Raw genomic sequence first — 17216 nt, 5'->3', positions numbered from 1 at the left:
CCAAGCACCACAGAGCTAGCATTTGCACTTCTTCCCCATTTTGGGTACTCAAGCCCTGTTCAGGCTTTGTGACTCAGGAGTCTGGATAAAGTATGTTATGACATTGTAGGAGTGAAACTTCTTGTTATGGAAAGAAAGTTAACAGGAAGGTCAGTTGAGCCTCGTGTGTGAAATAAAAAATTCTTATTTTTCAGGGTGGTTTGGTATCCGCAAAGATTTCTGTCAGTTTCTGCTTGAAATCTTCCCATTTCTACGAGAATATGGAAACATTTCCTATGATCTCCATCACGAAGATAATGAAGAAACCGAAGAGACCCCAGTTCCGGAGCCCCCTAAAATCGCACCCATGTTTCGAAAGAAGGCCAGGGTGGTCATTACCCAGAGCCCTGGGAAGTATGTGCTCCCACCTCCCAAATTAAATATCGAAATGCCAGATTAGATGCCACTTCCGGGGACAGAGCTTAAGTGGACTGGGACGCACTCTCTCCGCCTTCCTCTGCCCCCTCGTTCACCCCGCAGACCAGAACCAGTACTGGAGCTGGGTCTCCAGGTACGTCCATCTCATGCCTTGTTTGCATCCAGCGCCTATCAGCCACTCACCACGACGGGACGCGGAAGTGGCAGGTGACGGGGGTGTGTGCCAGCAGATGCGGATGCCAGGAAGAGTGTCAGAACAGGGGTGGGATTACCATCTGTCTGGGAGGGCCTCCAGGTACCCCTCTTCCCCGTCAGACCCACTGGGAGATGGCTGCTTGCCAGGCCCCCAGAAGGAACATCTGTCTATACGGTGCTGAAATCCCAATCAAAAGTATTGTTTAGAAATGTATTTCTCCACAGGGCTGACCTCCTGCAGCTCGCTCAGCACTCCCAGGTCGTGGCTGGGGCAGTCAGTAGGAACTGTAACTATGTCTCTGATGCACCACGTGTTTAGACACAGCACAGTCCTTTTTTCTGTTCCTACTGTGGAAGTAGTTTCTCTTTGGGCATGCTGACAGCAGTTTTTCATAGCCTCACCGATGAGCCCTTTCTACGGGAGTGACTCCATGCTTGTATACAGAGTATTTATACAAATGTTTTAGCATCTTCATATGTGGTGTTAAACCCTAGTTCTGTACAGCATATTCTGTTCAAGTATTTTTTTACAAGCTTGTGCTGTAGGCACATGCCTTCTGCTGCAGAAGTGGACGCCCGTGGCACACTCCCCCCCTCCCGTGGGGTGCCACGCCTTCATGGGACATTGCCACTTCTGCCCTGGAACTCATGCAGGTACGTAGTAGCTGCTACTGCCAGAACGGCAACACCAAGCAAGAGATGGTCCATGCTTTTCTGACGTTCTCAGAATAGTGGCTGGCTTCGAACCTGACAAGCGCTGCTTGAAGCCGGAACACTAGAGAATGTTGCTGAGAGCAGAAACGGCCACGCGGGTCACGACTATGCGTGGGAAAGTCTCAAGCTTCCCTCCTGCCAGCAACAAGAAGGCTTTGGAGTAGGCATGATGTTTTCACGTGTGCGTGCCGTTTCTCCAAGCACTGCAGGTTCCACCGTGTGTCAGAGGCTGCAAGTTTAACATCCTCCTGCCTGAAAACAAATAGGTCCTTTGCTGAAAAGAGGGTAAAAAAAGAGCTTTGATCTTCTCAGCCAGGAGAAGAGGGTGGTGTTTTCACGCGGGCAACTGCTCGCCGGCCTACATGGGGTTAATTCAAGTCTGCTGCGAGCACGACTCCGCCCTTGGCACTGGCCTCCAGCAAGCCCTGTTCTCTTTGGGGTATAGGGGAACGGGATGGTTTAGCCTTTCCTGCTCAGTGTGTGAAAAATGTAGCTAATGCCACTATTTTTGCTCTCTTAAGCTGTTCAATAAACCGGTTCCTCATTTTACACGTGCATGATGTGTATCTTCTTTGCTGGATGGCCCAGGAAACTGGAATGGTCCTCTCAGCCAGCCTCAGAGGAAAGAAATCTCTAGCTGGCACAGGCAGCCAGCGAGTGAGGCTGGCGGCTGCAGGGGCACAGCCTTTAGAATGAGTCCTTCAGTGCACAGGTCCCAGGGTATACGGGGTAGTGGGAGGAAGGAGGGGACGCCTTGCAGATGCCACTGTTGGCTGGGCTACACCTTGCCACACTTGTTACTGCTTAGGAGGCTTTCTGGAGTGTTCCTTGGGTGCTACGACAATCTGCAGCAGACACTGTCCTTTCACCGCTCCTGGTCCCCGTTTGCTCCCCAGTGATGTCAACAGCTGAGGACTGCTCACGCTGCAACAAAAGGCTCTGCAGTTGCTGTCTAGCTTGCCCTAGCCGTCTCTAGAGTTCTACCTGAACTGAAACTCAAGTGGGGTTCAGCTCATGACTTGTGGCAATTGACCAGGAAATTCACCAGTTGCTGTGGCTGGAAGGATTTTCAGTCCTGTGGGTTGTAACCAGAGGCCACAGGTGGATTCTGCCTTAGGCTCATGAGATTTCCGACTTGCTGTTCAAGAAAATGCCTTGTGAAGTGACAACAGTAGCTCTGACCCAACTGCCGGTGCCTCGCTAGTTCCTATACGTCCCACTGGATCCTCACAGCCCCGGGAAGCAGGTGCTACTACTCTTATCCCCGGGAGGAGACAGAGGCCGAGAGAGGTTAAGTGACGTGCCCAAGTCACACAGCTCGGCAGCGGCCGGGTTGAGCATCAGCAGTCTGTTTGCAGACCCCTCACTGTCACCCCCTGAGCCAGTGCGTCTTGGGCCCTGCGGTCAGGATGTCTCAAGCGTGGAGGCATCACCGGTTCGTGGCAGTCTCTGGAAGGTCACTGAGCTCTGTGCCCAGAATCGAGTCGGGGGAGTCTGTGCAGAGGTGGCCCTGTGTGTGGGGACAGTGTGTGACACAGACACTGCTTTGGATGGACACCTCTCCCGTGACCTCCTAGCATCCAATCCCAAAGGAACAACTGTTGCAGAGATGGACCGCTGGACACAAACCCACGTGCGTTTCTCTGGAGACACTGGCCAAGGAAAACAAAACATGCTCGAAGGCCAACAGCTGCATGCCCCACCGCGATGTGACCGCAGAGACCCGGGGTGTAGAAGGGTCTCTGCCTGGTGGGGGGACACGTGCAGGCCGAGGAGAGGCAGGAAGGAGGCTGCCTCCGACTCCCCACTGGACTGCATGGCGACGGCGTGTGGTGGGGCAGTCAGCTAAGCCATTTGCCTAAGTGGCTGTCGGGCATCTGCGTGCTGGGGACCGACAGTGTGGGTGTGTTAGGAGGATCTGTATGGAGCACATTGCTGCCTCTGGCTAGGACAGGGTGGAAAGGGTGGCGTGGCTACAGCCTGACCCATGGGCACCGTCCTACCCTTTGTTCTGTGCTTCCGAGTGTCAGTCATGTGCTGGGGTCTGTGGGCCCATGACTCAGACGGTGAGCTCTGACCTTCCTGAGCCAGGGCTTTGCTGTAGTTGTGCCTGGCTCAGGAGCTCTAGGACAAGGGGACCGCTCCAGGTCTGCATCTACGGTGTGGCAGGGCCCCTCGGCACTCTTGTGCACTAGTGTCATCTTTCCCATTGAAATGACTGTGAGGACCAGAATGTGCACATGCAGATGGGCAGCTACTTGTCTGCCTTGGCCCTTTATTACATAACTTGCTGGGGGTGGAGATGCCACCCCCCGGCAGTCAGAGCCCCTTTATGATGTCATGGGGCTGGTTACATGACTGCCAAGGGGTGCTGCTGGCCACACTGCACTAGCAAGTTTGCCAGATGGAGGACAAGCCATCATTGAGTATGGCTCGCTGTGAAGAAAGAAATTCGAGAGGACAGGATCATGGCTTGGAAAGGGGGCCTTTCCCTCCCCAATTGCAGTCAGAGACCTACCTTCACCCAGCAGATCCTTCCCCTGCCTGGGACGACCCGGGGTCCACTGGGAGCCCTAACTTGAGGCTGCTGACAGAAGAAATCACTTTCCAACCTCTGGCCAAGGAAGCTTCGTTCAGAAGGCCGCACCCTGACGGTGACTTCCCGCCCCAGGGAGAAGATAATCTCCTCTCCCTCCCCTTTCCACAGAAACTGTGGAGACTGGTCAGCAGCAACCAGTTTTCGTCCATCTGGTGGGATGACAGTGGGGCTTGTATAGTGATCAATCAAAAACTCTTTGAAAAGGAGATTCTCAAAAGGGACGTCGCACACAAAGTGTTTGCCACAACTTCGATAAAGAGCTTCTTCCGCCAGCTAAACTTGTATGGCTTCCGAAAACGGCGTCAATGCACTTTCAGGACCTTCACCCGCATTTTCTCCGCAAAAAGGCTGGTCTCCATCTTGAATAAGGTAATGAACGACAAGCCTCTGGAGGGGTTAAGTCGGTGGGCTCTGGGGCCTGGTCGGGTGGAAGTCCCAGGACTGCCTCCTGGGAAGTGGGCGGCCTCAGTCAGGGTGTGGGGCCATCGCTGTGGGCCTGTGTCCCCCTCTGGGTGGAGGTGACATGAACTAAGAGTGACTGTGGGGAGAGGGCTGAGGATGGTGCGGGCCCCTCTTGAGTGTGTAAAATATCACAGGTGCTAAGTAGCCGTATCTGCGTGTCGTCCTCCCCGGGGCCAGCCATGTCGTCTGGCGGTTGCTGTGTCCCCCTGACTCCATAGCACATTACCCTGTGAGGTGAGCAGGCCAGGGGAGTCTGGTATTTGTACCACTGTCACCCTAGCTGGTGTCTGGAGAGGTGCTCAAGTGGAAGCACTGAAGGGCGCCTGGCGCAGGAGGTGCAGATGCTCCTGCTGCTCTTGGTAGGTGGGCCCCTGGTGTGGAAGAGCCAGTACCCAGGGCCTCCAACCCAGCCGGGGTGCATTCTGTTGCCAGCTGACACTGCATGGGGGAGGCCCAGAATCTTCTTCCCTCCTGGTCTGCAACTTCAAAGACCCTTTCCGCCGGCCATGGACACCCTAATCTGCCATTTTGAGGCTTTTTCCAAGACGGAGAGGCCCGCCACAACTTGGTAAACCTTGACGATGTGAACGCGAGTCCCCAGCTTCCTTTGGGGACTGGGACCTTTTCCAGAAAGGCCTCCTGGGCCAGTAGAGTTCTCTTGCACAGGGGCGTAGATGGTTGGTAGTTGTAGTCCATCCTTGTGACTTGCAGTTTCCTTTTGTTTATTTAAACTTTGACTTATAGTTAGAGTTCTACTGCCATCCTTACTTTCAAAGAGACTCCCCTCACCTCCTCGTGAGGATGAAGAGAAGAGTGGGCGTCAAGTCTGCACCAAGACATCAGGAGGAGGACAAGCCAGAAGCTGCTGGATCCTGTCTGGCACCAGCAGACACTGAGCAACAAGATCACACGTCTCCGAATGAGAATGACCAGGTCACACCGCAACACCGGGAACCGGCCGGTCCCAACACCCAAATCAGGAGTGGCTCTGCTCCACCAGCAACTCCTGTGATGGTGCCCGATTCCGCCGTGGCGAGTGACAACAGTCCAGTGACCCAGCCGGCCGGCGAGTGGTCAGAGGGCAGCCAGGCTCACGTCACTCCGGTGGCCACTGTCCCTGGGCCTGCAGCACTGCCCTTCCTCTATGTCCCTGGATCTCCCACTCAGATGAATTCTTACGGGCCTGTGGTGGCCCTTCCCACAGCGTCCCGTAGTACCCTTGCCATGGACACCACAGGACTTCCTGCACCTGGCATGCTGCCCTTTTGCCATCTCTGGGTACCGGTGACCCTAGTGGCTGCTGGGGCTGCACAGCCTGCTGCCTCCATGGTCATGTTCCCCCATCTCCCAGCTCTGCACCACCATTGCCCCCACAGCCACCGCACGTCACAGTACATGCCAGCTAGCGATGAGCCCCAGGTGTACCCAGACTACGCAGACCAGAGCACATAGAGGGGAGCATTTGGGCAGAATATGTGCTGGTCAATAAATGTGTCAGAAAATGAGTAATTTTCTGACTGCACAAAAAAGTCTTCATGGTCTCCATCCTTTTTCTTTCTTTGCAGTCCAGTACCCCCCTCCGACATCTTTGGCTTGCACGATAGAGACTTCAGCCTAACACGCCTCCCTGGAAAAGTGCCCAGGAGATACTCGAGCAGGTGCTGGGTTTTAGGAAGCCCCTCAGACATCCTGCCTCTACTCATTAAAAATTACCTGGAGCTGGCCGGGCGCAGTGGCTCACGCCTGTAATCCCAGCACTTTGGGAGGCCGAGGCGGGCGGATCACGAGCTCGGGAGATCGAGACTCTCCTGACTAACACGGTGAAACCCCGTCTGTACTAAAAATACAAAAAGTTAGCCGGGCGTGGCGGCGGGCACCTGTAGTCCCAGCTACTCGGGAGGCTGAGGCAGGAGAATGGCATGAACCCGGGAGGCGGAGCATGCAGCAAGCCGAGATCGCGCCACTGCACTCCAGCCTGGGCGACAGAGCAGGACTCCGTCTAAAAAAAAAAAAAAAAAAAAAAGTTACCTGGAGTTGCTCGCTGAGTGCCAATTGTGCTGCTAGCATTGCCGGCCTAGGGTTCACAATGACTCTGTGTTACTGGCCATTCCTTGTCATGGCGGTGCCTTTATATAACAGGATCTTCACTTTACATTCAGATGAGATCACGTCTGGCTTTGTCATTGGGTTAAAAAGTGCCCTTGATAGTTGTGGAGGTGACACATACTACCAAGGAGTCCTACGGGTTTGCAGTTTAGAGGGTGCTCATTAGTGTCTGGTGCACAGGATTTACGTTTGGCTTTTATGTCTGTGCTGGATCCGGTGGGGTTTTTTACTTCCTTCCTTGATTCCCCCACTATGCCCCCACTTTTTCTTTCTTGTTTTCCTTCCTTCCTACTTTCCTTTCCTCTCCTTTTTTCTTTCTCTCTTTCTCTCTCTCTTTGCTTCCTTCTTTCCTTCCTTCCTTCCATCTCTCTCTCTCTCTCTGCTTCCTTCTTTCCTTCCTTCCTTCCTTCCTTCCTTCCTTCCTTCCTTCCTTCCTTCCTTCCGTCTCTCTCTCTCTCTCTCTTTCCCTCCCTCCCTTCCTTCTCCTTTCTTTTGGAGTCAAAAATTAATTTAAAAGATGTCATGTCATGTTTTAACTTAGGAAGCAGCCTTTTCTGGTCACTTGGGGTGTTCATCTTAGAACACATGCTATCATCGACGAACTTCTTTGACTGATCAGAGGAAATAGATTCAAGTTCTTACCGTAGACACAACTGGGCACAGACATCAAAAGAGCTCTGAAATCAGGGCGTGCAGAGAGCCCCAACACCCACACACCAGAACCCAGAGGTATCCCTGCCTGTGATTTTTAATTTGACAGTAGCTGGCAGAGTCCTGGGAGACGTGGGAAGAGGCCATAAGAGAATGCAGACATGGGAATGGATTAATCCAGAGTCCAGCCATGGTCTGCAGGTGGATCTCCCTGTCTCGGCCTGCTCACTTACAAATGGGTGCTCATTTACAAATCGGTGTGAATCACATTTCATCATTTGTGAGCTCCTTAGTTTCCAAGAAGTACAATTTTCTCATGTGTTTCTTGGACTTTATGCATATGCCTCCAGAGTTTGAATCATGCAGAGATGCTGCCACTTAAAAACCTCTTTCCTACAAACTTACACCCCTCCGATCGTGGTTTTCCTGTGAATCTCAGCCGGGCACGATGGCTGATGCCTGTCATCCCAGCACTTTGGGAGACTGAGGCAGGTGGATCACGAGGTCAGGAGTTCAAGACCAGCCTGGCCAAGATGGTGAAATCCTGTCTCTACTAAAAATACAAAAAATAGCCGGGCACGTTGGCAGGCACCTGTAATCCCAGCTACTTGGGAGGCTGAGGCAGGAGAATCGCTTGAACTCAGGGGGCAGAGGTTGCAGTGAGTCGAGATCACGCCACTGCACTCCAGGCTGGGTGACAGAGTGAGACTCCATCTCCAAAAAAAAAAAAAAAAAAAAATACTGTTAGAAGAATGGAAAAAACTATATAGATGGAGAGAAAATATTAGTAATCTGATATCTGATAAAGAACTCATATGCTGAATAAATACCAAACATTTAACATTCAACCTTTGAAAACAAAGAAGCCAGCTAAAGATGTAAATGATTTGAAGACATTCACCAGTGAAGACACGCAGAAATACACATACATTCACCAATGAAGATACACACATGAAAAGATGATCACCATAATTATTCACTAATAATGCAAATGTCAACAGCACTAAGATTCCTCTACCCACCTATTACAATGGATAGAATTCAAATACCTGAGAATATCAAATTCTGGAGAGGATGTGGGATTCTCATTCATAGCTGGTAGACAAGAAAAATGTTTCATTCACTCTAGAAGGCCTTTTGGCCCTTTCTTATGTAGTAAAACATAGACTTACCCTTAGATCCATCAGTCGTACTACTAGGTTTTACCTAAGTGAATTGGAAACTGGTTCTCACATGGAAAATCGTGTACACGAATGTATATAGTAGTTTATTCATAATCACCAACCAAGATGTCCTTGAAGAGGTGAATGGATAAAACCAATGGTACTTCCACAAACTGAAAGTGTATTCAAAGTTCAATCTACCCTCAAATATTCCAGGACAGGAAATTTTGGAAGCCAGTTCAGCCAAGTGGCAAGGGAAAATGAATCACCATCTTATCTCAACTCTTCCAATGCATCCAAAATGGGCAATTGTTTAACTCATTCTCCCAGGCTCGCTCTCCTAGATTCATAAACAGATGAAGGCACCCGAGCACTCATGAAAAGAATTTGTGAGGCAAGTGTTCACACACATCGCAGCAAATGTCATAAACAGATAATCACATATCCAACACAACAGTGGATTAAACGAACAAGCTGCCTGTATGCATGGAATAAAAATAGGATTAAATGTTAGAAAAAAATTCAATTCTAATTCCCTGCATACCAGATAGACTAGAAAAAAACATTCAGTCATGACAATGGGTACAGGAAAAGGCTCTGAAATGAATCTATGTAAGTACAAATTAACAATGTTTAGCAAACTAACATTAAAAGGAACTTCCATTTCCTAAAATCGGCAGCAAGCATACATAAATGTGAAATGTCAGAAGCTCTGCCATTCACGGCAGTGACAAGTCGTTGACATATGCTGTCACCACTACCACCTACATCTGCAGTGAATATCAAAATGAAAAAGAGCCAGAGCTATGGATGTCAAGATGAAAATGAGATATGAAGACTGCAAAGAAATATAGTATTTGTTAACTATATGATTGTCTACATAGAAAATTCAAAGGAATAGACACATTGAATATTCAAATGAATAAAAGACTTCAGAAAACATCATACAGAAGGTCATTGAAGCAAAATCAAGAGCCTTGCCACACAAAAGCAACTTAGTGCATAAAATAGAAAATAGAAAATACACCATTCACAGAAGCATTAAAATCCAAAATGTAAATAAGAAGAGCCTGACAAGACCTTTATGGAAGCAACTGTGCAAAGTTGCTGATAGACTCAGGAAATAATCTCAAGTAAATGGATCTGTATACCATATTCCTTGATGGGGAACAGAATATGGCAAAGATGTAAATGCTACTTAAATTAAATACAGAGTGAGTGCCTTAACTGTCATTGCCAAAGTGACAACCAAGCTCAGGTTGCTGTGCTCTGCTCCCCAAATCAACCCCGGAAAAAATATAGGAGGGAAAAGATTTAAAAAAAAAAAAACCATCAAAACAGAGAAAGCCCTGGGGATGACTGAAGACTGTGCTAAACTGGTACTTGTGTTTTGGGTCCAGGGAGCAGCAGGGAAATCGAGGAGGTCTGTACCCTGCATAGATGGCAGATTACGGGATGGATGGGAGAAAGTGTTTAACATTCCACCCCACATCATCGCGCAATCTGAGGCAGCACCACAAAATCTGATGCCAGTAGCCCTGGAGTAATATCAGGACACCAGGAAATTTGAGTTGATTGAGACACTATGGCTCCAGAGTTCTGCTAACAACCACCTGAAACAAACTTAGTAGGAGAAGATCAGCCTTCCAAAAAATTATTATTTTAATGGAATATAAACAATGAACTAGGAATAGAATAGTAAGTATGTGTGAAGGCCACATACTATGGGTAGATATTAATAAAATATGTGTGCATATATATAGTATAAAGTCTAGAAATACAAGCGAATATGTAGCTAAAGATATATACATGTAAGTATATATAAGATATAAAGATATATATGCGTGTATGTATACATATAAGCATAGATGTATATAATGTCTAAAACAGGTATGTATATAAACGTAGATATAAACAAAATGTACAATACCATATATAACGTACACATACAATGTAAAATTTATTACCATGTGAATGAGAATTAAAATATGAAAATCGCTAATCTGGACTCTGCTGTGTTCGATACCTTCAAAACACATGGCTTCTCCAAATCTCTTGCTGCTGCTCAGCCTCTTCCGTGTAAAAATAAATCTTTTAGGACAAAAGGTTTGCAAAGTCTAGCTCTGGCTGGGGAGGAGCCCCCATGGGAAGGTGTGCATCTTCTCTCACAGGTCCTACAATCACAGGTGCTGCAGCCCCCCAGGGAGCATCTAGCCTTGGACCCGCAGCCATTGTCTGCAACGCGTGCAGCTGGGCAAATGCTCAAAGGTGACATAAACAGATCATCTCCCACACATCACTTCATCAAAGAGCCAGGAGCCAGGAGGAGAACCCTCCTGAGAGGGGACTGAAGGTCCACCCTCCCCACATAGAGGGGCCACAGAATCCAGCTCAGCCCTTCCTGTCAGCCCTGGGAGACCCTGGCAATGTTGTCACCCTGACCGCACCCCTCCCCTCACTGCCACCTCATGTGACTGGGAGTCAGAGACTTGGTCCGAGAGGAGCAGACCCAATGGGCAGAGGATGGGGATCGAGACCCAGGCATCAAGGTCGGGACCCCCTGAGGGATGACTGAGGGCCCCTATCCCCATCCCCACCCCTACTCCGCCAGAACCCGGTTCAGCCCCTACTGGCAACCCAGGGAAGCCCCAGGCTTGGGGGCCGGATGTGACGTCACTGACGCGCGCACTGGGGTCAGAGAGAAGGGAGAGGCCTCCTTCTGAGGGGCGGCTTGACGCCGGTGGAGGGAAGCGGGCCGAGGCTCTGTGAGGAGTCAAGGTGAGGTGCTGAGGGAAGACTGAGGATGCCCCCACCCCAGATAGAGGACCCGAAAGAACCAAGTGCCGTCTCTGCTCCCAGCCCTGGACCACCCGGGGGCCGATCTGGGGCTGACTTGTGAGGCTGGGCCGACCCCCTCCCTCCGCCGCTCAAGCTGCTGGGCACTCTGGAGTGAGAGCTTGGTGTGACCAGGGCAGGGCTGGTTAGGAGAGGGCAGGGCCCAGGCTCTGCCGGGCATCACGGTCAGGACCCTGAGGGAGGGCTGGGCCCCCCCAACCCAACCATGACCTACAGCCCCAGGTTCCCCAGCCCCATCCGCAGCTCCACTCTACACCCCACCCCACCCCACCCCACCCCAAACTCCACCCCACCTCCCAACTCTCCCGCGGCAGAATCTGGTTCCGCCCCTGTTGTCAACCCAGGGAAGCCCCAGGTGCCCGGATGTACGGCCAGTGACTCCCACACTGGGGCTCAGAGAGTAGCTGGGGCCTCGCTGTGAGGGGCGGGTCGATATCGGCGGAGGGAAGCGGGCCCAGGCTCTGTGAGGAGGCAAGGTGAGACCCTGAGGGAGGACTCAAGACTCCCCCGCCCCAGATAGAGGACCCCAAATAATACAGCAGCACCCCTGTGCCAGCCCTGGACCACCCCGCGGGGTCGGGCTTATCAGGCTGGGCCCAGGCTCTGACTGGCATCAAGGTCAGAACCCTGAGGGAGGGCTGAACGCCTCCACACCCCTAACCCAGCCACCACCACCATGACCTACAGCCTCAGGTTCCCCACCTCCATCCTCACCCCCCCCCCCACTCCACCCCACCCCCAAGTCTCCCGTGGCAGAATCCGGTTCGGCTCCTGCTGTCAACCCAGGGAAGCTCCGGGTGCCCGGATGTAAGGCCTCTGACTTGGGCACTGGGGGTCAGAGAGTAGCAAGGGCTTGGTCCTGAGTGGTGGCTGAAGATCGGCAGAGGGAAGCGGGCCCAGGCTCTGTGAGGAGGCAAGATGAGACGCTGAGGGAGGACTGAGGACGCCCCCACCCCAGATAGAGGGCCCCAAATAATCCAGCAGCACCCCTGCTGCCAGCCCTGAACCACCCCGGGGGCGGACTTCTCAGGCTGTGGGCCACCCTTCGCCACCCCACCGCTTAAGCCCCAGGGGACTCTGGGTCAGAGCTTGGTGTGACCAGGGCAGGACTGGTTAAGAGAGGGCAGGGGCCAGGCTCTGCCAGGCATCAGGGCCAGGACCCTGAGGGACGGCTGAGGCCCCATAGAGGGAGTCACTGCCCCTGCAGTGGACCCTGGGAAGTTCCGGGCATGGCGGTCAGGCAAGCGGATCCTGATATCTGCATCCTGGGCTGACCGAGGGAAGGGGCTTGGTATCGTTAGCGTGGCCGCGGGAGAACAGAGGGAGGGCCCAGGTCCTGCTGGGAGACAAGGGAGGCCTGAGGGGACCCAATACCCCAGGACAAGGGGCCCACCCCGCCCCTATCTGAGACCGAGGCCCCTCCTCATTCAGCCTCGGGAATCCGACAGATAGAGACTCAGGTCCGCAGAGGGGTGGGGCCCAGCCCTCTAGGAGACCAGGGAAGGAACAAGACGGAGGACAGAGGGGACCCCGGAGTCCAGCTCAGTGGGGATCTTGGCCTGGGCGATCCCGGGCACGGTGGCCGCATGTGGTGCATTGTGGCTGGTGGGATCGGGTGTCAATGGGAACAGGGCTGTGGTATGAGGAGTGGGGCCTCAGGTGAGCAGAAGGAGGAGTCCCAGAGGCCTGAGGAAGGATTCACCAGACCTCTCATCCCAGACCTAGGAAACCTGCCCCTGCCGTCAGTCTTGGGAGGCCCCAGGCAGGACGGTGAGGAAGGGAAGTGCCCCCTCCACCCCCAACACACACTTTCTCAAAGAGGGTCTAAGGGAGAAATTGGCCTTGGTCTGCAAGACTCATCTCTGGTTCAGCAAAATGGAAGGGGCCAGATTCTGTCAGAAGCAAATATGAATACCTAGAGGACACCCAGACCGACGAGGCCCCCTGGAACCTGCTCCTTTGGTCAGCCTTGGGTATCTCATGCATGAGTGACCATGAGGTGGCCCCTCACTTCTGCCTCCCGGGTCTCAGGGAGGTGGGGGCCTGGGTCCGAGGGGTTTCCTCAGCTCGGCAGAGGGAGCCACACCTGGTCAGCACAGGGTGGAATCCAGGGTCTTCCAGGAGTGACGGGGAGGAAGTTTGGTGAGGATTGAAGGTAAGAAGGTACCTCCACGCTCTCAAAAAAGAAAGGACCTCACAGACACTGGTGTCACCTGTTCTCAGCCCCAGGTGGCCCCAGGCAGGAATGGCATGAGGCATGCTCTCATTTCTCCCACGTGACTGGGGGTGAGAGGTCTCAGGGAGGTGAGTACCTTGATCCCGGGGGCACTGAGAGATTCAACAGAGGGCTCCACACCTGGTCAGTAGAAGGAGGACTCCCAGGATCAGCAGGACCCAAGGTGTGCCCCCTTCATGAGGAATGGAGGTACCCCCAACGCAGAAAGAAGCCACCCCACAGAGTCTAGGTGAACTCTGTTCTTAAATCTGGGGGCGGGGGCGGGGGGCCTGATCAAGGATGGTGCTAAGTGGCAAGCTCATTTGTACCACGGCAGGAAGTTGAGGAACCCTCAGGGGGATGAGGCGTTGGTGTAAAGGGAGATGTCTGCTCATCTCAAGGGTTTGGGGGTCGAGGAAGTAGAAGCCCCAGCAGGAGTAAAGATGAATAACCCACAGGAGGACTTTGGAACACCCACCTCATACCTGAAGGGTTCAGCTGGTGGGGTCAGCCCCGGACACCCCACGCAGGGGTGACATATGTGGGGCCTCCTCACCTCTGTTTCTGGATCTCAGGGAGGTGAGGACTTTGTTCTCAAGAGGGTGTGTGGACAAAACAGGGAGGCCCTGTGTTCGACAGACACAGTGGTCCCAGGATTGGAGAGCAGTCCAGGTGAGGAACCTAAGGGAGGATCGAGGGTACCTCCAGGCCAGAGAAACTCTCAGATCAAGAGAGTTTGCCCTGCCCCTACTGTCACCCTAGAGAGCCCGGGCAGGGCTGTCTGCTGAGGTCCCTCCTTTATCCTGGGATCACTGGTGTCAGGGAGGGCTGGCCTTGGTCTGAGGGGGCTGCACTCACGTCAGCAGAGGGAGGGTCCCAGGCCCTGCCAGGAGTCCAGGTGCAGACTGAGGGAACCCCACTCACCAAACACAGAGGACCTAGCCCCACCCTGCCCCTTGTGTCAGCTGAGGGAAGCCGCTGGGTGGATGGACTCCCCTCACTTCCTCTTCAGGTGTCTCCTGGAGATAGGGCCTCAGGTCAACAGAGGGAGGGTTCCAGACCCTGCAGGCATCAAGATGAGGACCAGGCAGTATCCTCACCCCAGGACACATGGACCCCATTGAATTTAGACATCTCTTACTGTACTTCCGAGGAAACCCTGGGCAGGTGTGGGCAGATGTTGGTTGGGGCATGTCCTTCTGTTCCATATCAGGGATGTGAGCTCTTGATCTGAGAGACTCTCAGGCAAGTAGAGGAGTAGAGTCCAGTCCCTGCCAGGAGAAAGGTCAGGGCCCTGAGTGAGCGCAGAGGGGACCATCCACCCCAAAAGTGTGTGGAACTCAAGAGTGTCCAGCCCGCCCTCTTGACAGCACTGAGGGACCGGGGCTCTGCCTGCAGTCTGCAGCCTAAGGGCCCCTCGATTCCTCTTCCAGGAGCTCCAGGAAGCCGGCAGGCCTTGGTCTGAGACAGTGTCCTCAGGTCGCAGAGCAGAGGAGACCCAGGCAGTGTCAGCAGTGAAGGTGAAGTGTTCACCCTGAATGTGCACCAAGGGCCCCACCTGCCCCAGCACACATGGGACCCCATAGCACCTGGCCCCATTCGCCCTACTGTCACTCATAGAGCCTTGATCTCTGCAGGCTAGCTGCACGCTGAGTAGCCCTCTCACTTCCTCCTTCAGGTTCTCGGGACAGGCTAACCAGGAGGACAGGAGCCCCAAGAGGCCCCAGAGCAGCACTGACGAAGACCTGTAAGTCAGCCTTTGTTAGAACCTCCAAGGTTCGGTTCTCAGCTGAAGTCTCTCACACACTCCCTCTCTCCCCAGGCCTGTGGGTCTCCATCGCCCAGCTCCTGCCCACGCTCCTGACTGCTGCCCTGACCAGAGTCATCATGTCTCTCGCGCAGAGGAGTCCGCACCGCAAGCCTGATGAAGACCTTGAAGCCCAAGGACAGGACTTGGGCCTGATGGGTGCACAGGAACCCACAGGCGAGGAGCAGGAGACTACCTCCTCCTCTGACAGCGAGGAGGAGGAGGTGTCTGCTTCTGGGTCATCAAGTCCTCCCCAGAGTCCTCAGGGAGGCGCTTCCTCCTCCTTTTCCGTCTACTACACTTTATGGAGCCAATTCGATGAGGGCTCCAGCAGTCAAGAAGAGGAAGAGCCAAGCCCCTCGGTCGACCCAGCTCAGCTGGAGTTCATGTTCCAAGAAGCACTGAAATTGAAGGTGGCTGAGTTGGTTCATTTCCTGCTCCACAAATATCGAGTCAAGGAGCCGGTCACAAAGGCGGAAATGCTGGAGAGCGTCATCAAAAATTACAAGCGCTACTTTCCTGTGATCTTCGGCAAAGCCTCCGAATTCATGCAGGTGATCTTTGGCACTGATGTGAAGGAGGTGGACCCCGCCGGCCACTCCTACATCCTTGTCACTGCTCTTGGCCTCTCGTGCGATAGCATGCTGGGTGATGGTCATAGCATGCCCAAGGCCGCCCTCCTGATCATTATCCTGGGTGTGATCCTAACCAAAGACAACTGCGCCCCTGAAGAGGTTATCTGGGAAGCGTTGAGTGTGATGGGGGTGTATGTTGGGAAGGAGCACATTTTCTATGGGGAGCCCAGGAAGCTGCTCACCCAAGATTGGGTGCAGGAAAACTACCTGGAGTACCGGCAGGTGCCCGGCAGTGATCCTGCGCACTACGAGTTCCTGTGGGGTTCCAAGGCCCACGCTGAAACCAGCTATGAGAAGGTCATAAATTATTTGGTCATGCTCAATGCAAGAGAGCCCATTTGCTACCCATCCCTTTATGAAGAGGTTTTGGGAGAGGAGCAAGAGGGAGTCTGAGCACCAGCCGCAGCCGGTGCCAAAGTTTGTGGGGTCAGGGCCCCATCCAGCAGCTGCCCTGCCCCATGTGACATGAGGCCCATTCTTCACTCTGTGTTTGAAGAGAGCAATCAGTGTTCTCAGTGGCAGTGGGTGGAGGTGAGCACACTGTATGTCATCTCTGGGTTCCTTGTCTATTGGGTGATTTGGAGATTTATCCTTGCTCCCTTTTGGAATTGTTCAAATGTTCTTTTAATGGTCAGTTTAATGAACTTCACCATCGAAGTTAATGAATGACAGTAGTCACACATATTGCTGTTTATGTTATTTAGGAGTAAGATTCTTGCTTTTGAGTCACATGGGGAAATCCCTGTTATTTTGTGAATTGGGACAAGATAACATAGCAGAGGAATTAATAATTTTTTTGAAACTTGAACTTAGCAGCAAAATAGAGCTCATAAAGAAATAGTGAAATGAAAATGTAGTTAATTCTTGCCTTATACCTCTTTCTCTCTCCTGTAAAATTAAAATATATACATGTATACCTGGATTTGCTTGGCTTCTTTGAGCATGTAAGAGAAATAAAAATTGAAAGAATAATTTTTCCTGTTCACTGGCTCATTTTTTCTTCAAACATGCACTGAACATCTGTTATTCGGAACACCCTGGGTTAGTAGTAGAGATACTCGGTAAGCCAGACCCACCCCTTTGCCATAGGGTGGTGAAGTCTAGGGGCTACAATCCTAAAATTAAGGTGGTGCCTTGTCCTCTAAGAACTAGAGGAAAATAAAACATGGGTGAGGGTTTGGGGCTCTAGATGACAGCAGTCGAGTGTATATGCCCTGAGCCAGGGCCCTTTGGGCTTTGGGAAACTGCAGTTCCTTCTGGGGGAGGTAATTCTATTGAAGCTGGGTGGTGCCAGAGCCAGATTCTCAGAGGATGAGAGAAAGGCCTGGAATGGACGACTGCTCAGCAGTTCCTTTTGGATAGTGGATGAACAGAGAAGAGTCTCCACCTGGGGCAG

At 52.5% G+C, this 17216-nt stretch overlaps 3 protein-coding genes across 5 annotated transcripts in view; all 3 read left to right on the top strand.

Moving 5' to 3' along the window:
• The window catches only part of TMEM185A (transmembrane protein 185A), a 35407-nt gene extending 33532 nt beyond the window's left edge, over positions 1–1875 (top strand). For both annotated transcript variants that reach the window (XM_003807524.2, XM_003807525.6), the window contains one exon: positions 195–1875. In XM_003807524.2, the coding sequence (XP_003807572.1) occupies positions 195–439 (245 nt within the window). In that variant the 3' untranslated portion in view covers positions 440–1875. The remainder of the gene's footprint in view (positions 1–194) is intronic.
• LOC129395251 (heat shock transcription factor, X-linked) lies at positions 1342–10309 on the top strand. Its single transcript, XM_055106261.2, has 2 exons — positions 1342–4294; positions 5132–10309. Exons 1-2 carry the CDS (start codon positions 3731–3733, stop codon positions 5837–5839), a joined length of 1272 nt encoding a protein of 423 aa, XP_054962236.1. The 5' UTR covers positions 1342–3730; the 3' UTR covers positions 5840–10309.
• Positions 10310–10443: 134 nt separating this feature from the next.
• LOC129392975 (melanoma-associated antigen 9-like) lies at positions 10444–16792 on the top strand. Of its 2 annotated transcripts, none has more exons than XM_055106262.2 (4): positions 10444–14050; positions 14812–14898; positions 15057–15125; positions 15201–16792. In XM_055106262.2, the coding sequence occupies exon 4, from the start codon at positions 15266–15268 to the stop codon at positions 16211–16213; it is 948 nt and encodes a 315-aa protein (XP_054962237.1). In that variant the 5' UTR covers positions 10444–14050; positions 14812–14898; positions 15057–15125; positions 15201–15265; the 3' UTR covers positions 16214–16792. The 2 variants fall into 2 exon arrangements, with proteins under 2 accessions (XP_054962237.1, XP_054962238.1); XM_055106263.2 differs by having other exon boundaries at positions 10994–11085.
• Positions 16793–17216: the final 424 nt, after the last annotated feature.

Source organism: Pan paniscus, chromosome X (genome assembly GCF_029289425.2).
Source record: "Pan paniscus chromosome X, NHGRI_mPanPan1-v2.0_pri, whole genome shotgun sequence".
In the NCBI taxonomy this organism is placed as follows: Eukaryota; Metazoa; Chordata; class Mammalia; order Primates; family Hominidae; genus Pan; species Pan paniscus.
The sequence above is the reverse complement of the archived record's forward strand: the minus strand, read 5'-3'. Positions and strand labels throughout refer to the sequence as shown.